This window comes from Salmo salar, chromosome 07 (assembly GCF_965601325.2).
Source record: "Salmo salar chromosome 07, fSalSal1, whole genome shotgun sequence".
Lineage (NCBI taxonomy): Eukaryota > Metazoa > Chordata > Actinopteri > Salmoniformes > Salmonidae > Salmo > Salmo salar.
Genome location: NC_138297.1, coordinates 15,649,987 through 15,657,424, shown reverse-complemented (window position 1 = coordinate 15,657,424; position 7,438 = coordinate 15,649,987). Strand labels below are relative to the sequence as shown.

The 7,438-nt window shown below is 35.2% G+C and overlaps 1 protein-coding gene across 1 annotated transcript; it reads left to right on the top strand.

Annotated features, from left to right (window-relative positions):
• Positions 1-361: 361 nt before the first annotated feature.
• LOC106608597 (ependymin) lies at positions 362-6,993 on the top strand. Its single transcript, XM_014206628.3, has 6 exons — positions 362-607; positions 933-967; positions 2,274-2,402; positions 4,097-4,286; positions 4,481-4,574; positions 6,440-6,993. Exons 1-6 carry the CDS (start codon positions 541-543, stop codon positions 6,576-6,578), a joined length of 654 nt encoding a protein of 217 aa, XP_014062103.1. The 5' UTR covers positions 362-540; the 3' UTR covers positions 6,579-6,993.
• Positions 6,994-7,438: the final 445 nt, after the last annotated feature.

Sequence of the window (7,438 nt, the reverse complement as noted above, 5' to 3'; positions counted from 1 at the left end):
CTGTGATACAAACAAGTATTCATAGGAACGTCTTTTTGTAGAAACGTACCTATCACAACATAAAAGCCATATAAAATGCCATCTTTACCAGTTGTGAAGTTGTAAATACCATGCTTTTGTTTTATTTTACCGTGCTTTTGAACTCGTTGAGAAACGCTGATTCCACAAGCTGCGTAAACCATAAAATAAAAGTACAGCTATCATGCTTGTAAACTAATTTTAGTGTCCAAAAACCATATTCATATATTTATTTTATAAATACTTCTTTGTTGTTGCATTTTTCTCAGTTGTATGTGGTAAATTCCCACTTCCCACATGGTTATGAACACAGCATTAGCCTGGCCCATGGAAACATATTATTCTTTGGTCTCATAGGACAGGGGATTCTGGGCCTCTCTCGTGAAAAGGAAAACCTGAATCCAGTGCTGGCGCAAGGATCTGGAGCCTCAGTATCGTACTGTTTATAAGGAAGTGACTAAGCGCTCCTGCAGCAGTCAGTCTGCTTATTGGTGTGTGTGAGTGTGTGGAACATTTGGAAGCATGAGGACCTTCGTGTTGTTGATGTGCCTTGCAGTGGGCTGCCTGGCTCAGGTACCTCATACGTGCAGTAAGTAAAAGAAAGAGTGTGTGTATGTGTGTGTGTGTGTGAGAGAGAGAGAGCAATTGTGTTGTAAATTGAGTAGTAAACCTAAGAGCTGCAGTGTTATGAATGCCAGCCTCCAGTCAAAGATTAGTCACTGCGTACAGTATTTCTCTGATTTAACACCTGTACTGTACAGTACTTGTACTGTAGGCAGAGCAGAGCTGGAAAAGTTGGTAGATGTTTTCTTCTATGTTTATACTGTATAGGTCCACCTTTACGGCTAAATTGTGCATTTAACACAAGAAAATTGATAAATAATTCACTTATAAAACACCTCTCCCTCTCTCAGGGTCTCCCCCTCTTCTGACCGGAGCCCTCTCCGTGGTAAGTCTGTGGTTTGTTTCTCCACAGTAGGTGGGAATACATGGCTATGGAGTTTCCATGATGATAATACCAGAAGGAATATTTTGACATATAAATATAGCTGTAAATATAAAAATATATATATTGATATCCTGTCTTGTAAAATTACAAAATCAAAAATACTAATTTGGTCACAAAAAAAGCTAAGCAAATAAAAAAGGAAAGCAAATGCTGTATTGATATGGCAATTACTACATAATTTGCTATAATAATGATATACTCTGCTATAATAATGATATAATCTGCTATAATAATGATATACTCTGCTATAATAATGATATAATCTGCTATAATAATTATATAATCTGCTATAATAATGATATAATCTGCTATAATAATGATATAATCTGCTATAATAATTATATAATCTGCTATAATAATTATATAATCTGCTATAATAATGATAAACTCTGCTATAATAATGATATAATCTGCTATAATAATGATATACTCTGCTATAATAATGATATACTCTGCTATAATGATGATATACTCTGCTATAATAATGATATAATCTGCTATAATAATGATATACTCTGCTATAATAATGATATACTCTGCTATAATAATGATATAATCTGCTATAATAATGATATACTCTGCTATAATAATGATATAATCTGCTATAATAATGATATAATCTGCTATAATAATGATATTATCTGCTATAATAATGATATACTCTGCTATAATAATGATATAATCTGCTATAATAATGATATAATCTGCTATAATAATGATATTATCTGCTATAATAATGATATACTCTGCTATAATAATGATATAATCTGCTATAATAATGATATACTCTGCTATAATAATGATATAATCTGCTATAATAATGATATACTCTGCTATAATAATGATATACTCTGCTATAATAATGATATAATCTGCTATAATAATGATATACTCTGCTATAATAATGATATAATCTGCTATAATAATGATATAATCTGCTATAATAATGATATAATCTGCTATAATAATGATATACTCTGCTATAATAATGATATAATCTGCTATAATAATGATATACTCTGCTATAATAATGATATAATCTGCTATAATAATGATATACTCTGCTATAATAATGATATACTCTGCTATAATAATGATATAATCTGCTATAATAATGATATACTCAGCTATAATAATTTTATACTCTGCTATAATAATGATATAATCTGCTATAATAATGATATACTCAGCTATAATAATTTTATACTTTGCTATAATAATCCCTGTCACACTCCTGTCCTTTCAGGCAAATGAGAAGTTTTATGCAAATGCAAAATACACCTATGATGCAATGCTGAAGCGTATCCGCTTCAAGGAGATCGGCTCTTATGAGAACAAGACATTCGGCGTTGATGCCCTTCTGCTCTTCAGAGAGGTAACAAACACTTATTCCCAACAATAACCATGTATTCACAATAACAACCATTTATTCAACATACCGGTACACAGAAATCCCAGTCATGCTAGGGCTGTCAAACCATAAAATGTTTTTAATCGAGTTAATTGCAAATTCCAAAATTTGCTCAAAGTGAGCTGTAATTTACGATTTTCATACAAAAACGTCTTAATTTTGTCTAATGTAACGGTTCGCAGAATTAGTTTTTTTGTTAGTTTTTTTTTTGGGGGGGGGGGTTAGGGCAGCTTTAGTATTGCAAATAGATTGTGGCTTCAATCAATGTAATTGTCTGCATCATTTTCAATCCCTCATATATTTCTTTAGTAAATATATGTATATAAAATATATATTTAATATATTTTCCTTTATTATTTTCACCTAACCCTACCACCCCTCCCCTAATTGGAGTAAACTATTGGACAACAACACTCAGGCTTCTACTTCCAGTTTATACATACTGTATTTTACGGACACAGTATATTTTACAATAGTTGTCTTTTGTTTGTTTTTAGTCCCACACTTCAGCTAACTTCAACCCCTCCCATCTATCTCTGAAGAACATCCAGTTTTGATTTCTATTTGTCATTTATTTTTCAACTGTGCTGTGATGTTTCACAAAAGTTCTGAATCTTTCTATTCTCATAGTTTCCAAAACAGCATGGAATACAATTAAGTATGGGAGGAGTACTAATTGAAGAAGTGGCAGAAACCAAACTATTGGGAGTGCAGCTAGACAACTGCTTATCATGGTCGTCTCAAATAACTCATCTATGTAAAAAAAAAAAACATATTAAAACAGCATGCATAATCAGAAGGATAGCTAAATATTTACCAGGAAAAATTCTTAAGCAAATAACACAAGTATTAATTGAGAGTCAAGTGAACTACTGTTCTGTGGTCTGGGGAAATGCATCATCAAGTGAAGTTAGGAAGCTGCAGATTGCACAGAACAAAGCAGCAAGGATTGTTTTACGGTGGAGATATGGTTCTTCTGTTGCAGTCATGCGCAATGTTCTTGGTTGGTCATCATCAAAAACATGCTTATTTTATTTCATAATATACATAATTTAAAACGGCCAAGTTCTATTCACAACGGTATTCAGTTGGTAAGAGACAGACATTCCGTAAATACTAGGCATAGATTGTCCACCATCTATGCGTTATCCAGACAGAAAAGAGAAATTTCGATTTAGAGCAATAAAGAAATTGAATAAATTAACTGAGCAAACCAGAAACCTTTCAATATATAAATTTAAACATTATTTTAAAACCATTTAAATATAATACATAGAAATGTTGTGGGACTATAGGAGATTAAGAATCAATATTTTTTAGATTGAGTATTCATTGGGTTATTATGTTAGTATATTATGTATGTTTGTAATAGTGTGTTATATGTGAAAATGTGTTCGTATTATAAATTGTATTTTAATGTTTAAGGACTCTTGGAAGATTAATCCAAATGGGGACTAAAAGAGATTCAAATCAAATCAAATCAAATCTACAGATTGTAAATTAAAGATAAAACATTTTTGCTAAGAGTATTATTATATTATTGTTCGATTGATTATGACTTTTTAAATCACCCAGCAATGCTATTTGCAGAGTTAGCTCCAGGTAAATGTTGCAATTCTAACATCATATAAACCAGCTTTTCCTCCGACTTCTTCCAGGGTGTCATGTATACGATTAACCACAGGAACAAAACCTGTAAGAAGGAGAGGCTGAAGAGGGAGGACTTCCACCCTATGGAGATCCCTGCCGATGCTGCTCTGCTGGGCCAGGTGATCTTAGGGAGCTCCTCTGGTCCAGGACAAGGTCTGCTGGTCAACACCTGGTATGGAGAAGTTGCAACCCCAAGTGGTAAGGAAATGGACAAGGCATGCAGTTTGTTAAATGTTTGCCTTTTATTTGTGGCCTTCCTCTCTCCGAGGAATACCAAGAAACATTCCTAACAACAATTTGTTGCATGGCAATTCAGTTTTGTGATTCTGTTATCAATCACATTTCTACTCACTGATTGTGGCTTTCTGACTGTGGATCAATTTTATCTCCAGGTGAAGACAAGTGGATGAGTACCTTCACTGAGTTTGGGTGCATACCTGTCAGCTCTACATACTACACGGACAAGACCGGCTGGATACTTACAACGTTAGTGTGTCTATTATTGGGCAGTGAATTAAATATGACAGTTTTTGTATATATAGTACCAGTCAAAGATTTGGACACACCTACTCATTCAAGGGTTTTCTTTATTTGTACTATTTTCTACATTGTAGAATAATAGTGAAGACATCAAAACTATGAAATAACACATTTGGAATCATGTAGTAACCAAAAAAGTGTTAAACAAATGAACATATATTTTATATTTGAGATTCTTCAAAGTAGCCACCCTTTGCCTTGATGACAGCTTTGCACACTCTTGGTATTCTCTCAACCAGCTTCATGAGGTAGTCACCTGGAATGCATTTCACTTAACAGGTGTGCATTGTTAAAAGTTAATTTGTGGAATTTCTTTCCTTCTTAATGCGTTTGAGCCAATAAGTTGTGTTGTGACAAGGTAGGGGTGGTATACAGAAGATAGCCCTATTTGGTAAAGGACCAAGTCCATATTATGACAAGAACAACTCAAATAAGCAAAGAGAAACGACAGTTCATCATCACTTTAAGACATGAAGGTAAGTCAATATGGAAAATTTCAACAACTTTGAAAGTTTCTTCGAGTGCAGCAAAAACCATCAAGGGCTATGATGAAACAGGCTCTCATGAGGACCGCCAAAGGAAACGAAGACCCAGAGTTACCTCTGCTGCAGAGAAGTTCATTAGAGTTACCAGCCTCAGAAATTGCAGCCCAAATAAATGCTTCACAGAGTTCAAGGAATAGACACATCTCAACTGTTCAGAAGAGACTGCATGAATCAGGCCATTATGGTCGAATTGCTGTTGAGAAACCACTACTAAAGGACACCAATAATAAGAAGAGACTGGCTTGGGCCAAGAAACACGAGTAATGGACATTAGACCGGTGGAAATCTGTCCTTTGGTCTGATGAGTCAAAATGTGAGATTTTTGATTCCAACCGCCATGTCTTTGTGAGACGCAGAGTAGGTGAACGGAGGATCTCCGCATGTGTGGTTTCCACCGTGAAGCATGGAGGAAGAGGTCTGATGGTGTGGGGTGCTGTGCTGGTGACACTGTATGATTTATTTTGAATTAAAGGCACACTCAACCAGCATAGGTACCACAGCATTCTGCAGCGATACGCCATCCCATCTGGTTTGCGCTTAGTGGGACTATCATTTGTTTTTCAACAGGACAATGACCCATAACACACCTCCAGGCTGTGTAAGGGCTATTTGACCAAGGAGAGTGATGGTGCTGCATCAGATGACCTGGCCTCCACAATCACCCGACCTCAACCCAATTGAGATGGTTAGGGATGAGTTGGACCGCAGAGTAAAGGAAAAGCAGCCAGCAAGTGTTCAGCATATGTGGGAACTTGATTTGTTTAACACTTTTTTTGGTTACTACATGATTCCATATGTGTTATTTTATAGTTTCAATGTCTTCACTATTATTCTGCAATGTAGAAAATAGTAAAACTAAAGAAAAACCCTTCAATGAGTGGTGTGGTCTGTCCAAACTTCTGTCTGGTACTATATATATATATATATATATATATATATATATATATATATATATATATATATATATATTCACATATGTGTGTATTGTCATATTTGACATCAATACGTGGTCTATGTAGTCTTTGTTTCATATCCTCATTCTGAGAAACTTCCTCAGTCCATTATGTGTTCCTGAAAGCAATCAAAAGAATGTCTTAATTCGCTTGTGTGATACTTATGGAAACATAGAATCCATCATTTCATAATAATAAAAGTGTTATGAATTATTAACACTTAACTACCCTCAAGCATGGATTTGACTGTTGTTAAATCTACAGATATCCATTATGTTATAATTATATAATCTTTTCATTTTTTTACTCACAGCTTCTTCAACATTGTTGTTGGGATCACGGACCCCCAGGAGTTCTTCCCTCCTAAATTCTGTCAGGACGCTAAACTGGATGAGACTGCAGAGGCTGCCAACTTCTACAGCATTTTCAAAAACCTTACAAAATATTCCTGAAGGACATTGTCTTTCATTCTCTTATGAGAATTTTACACAACTATTGCTTCTTTTTAGCCTGAGATAAAAAGCTTATTTTTTTGAATTAATTCATAAATATAAAAACGGACTGTGTTAGTGTAGGAAAAAGGGGTAAAACACAAGTTACAAAAAAAATCTAGTACTGACCATGTTACAAGTCAGTTGCACTGAGCATTATATGTAAACATTACCATCGCAAACGTTAATTTCTTTCCTTACTACATATGGGCCTTGGAAATGTGTACTTGCATTGTGAACTGTCCTTCTGAATAACCTATTTTCAAAGGCAAGTCTACAGTCCGGGTTAGGGTTTGGCCGGGGTAGACCGTCATTGTAAATAAGAATTTGTTCTTAACTGAATTGCCTAGTTAAATAAAGGTAAAATCAAATCAAATACCGTAATTGTTTCATAGTATAGTGGACAGCTAGCACTTCACAAGACCTCTTCATATTACGTAGACATAGAAGTAAAAGTCCAGATAAGAGACTCGGTCAGTTGTTTCAAGAAATGACTTATTTATTACGTTCACATCTCATTCATGTCAAAACTATACTCACTCCCTGACTAAGGTGCAATATGGAACAACAGACAGACTTCAACAATCAACCAGCTACTGTGCTACAGGACGGGTTAACGTGGTAGCAGTAATATGTCACTCCCCTTAGCTCCTCCACCTCCTGCACTCCCACATTGGCAGCCATCCACCGTGGCTCCCAGCCTTCTTTTTCCAACCACAACATCCTGGCATCAGGGTCATCGTCTGAAAACCGGAGGTGAGACCCAGAGTTCCTCAACGCTTCCATGTACTGCTTTAGCACCTGGCTGGCCTTGGCTCCCC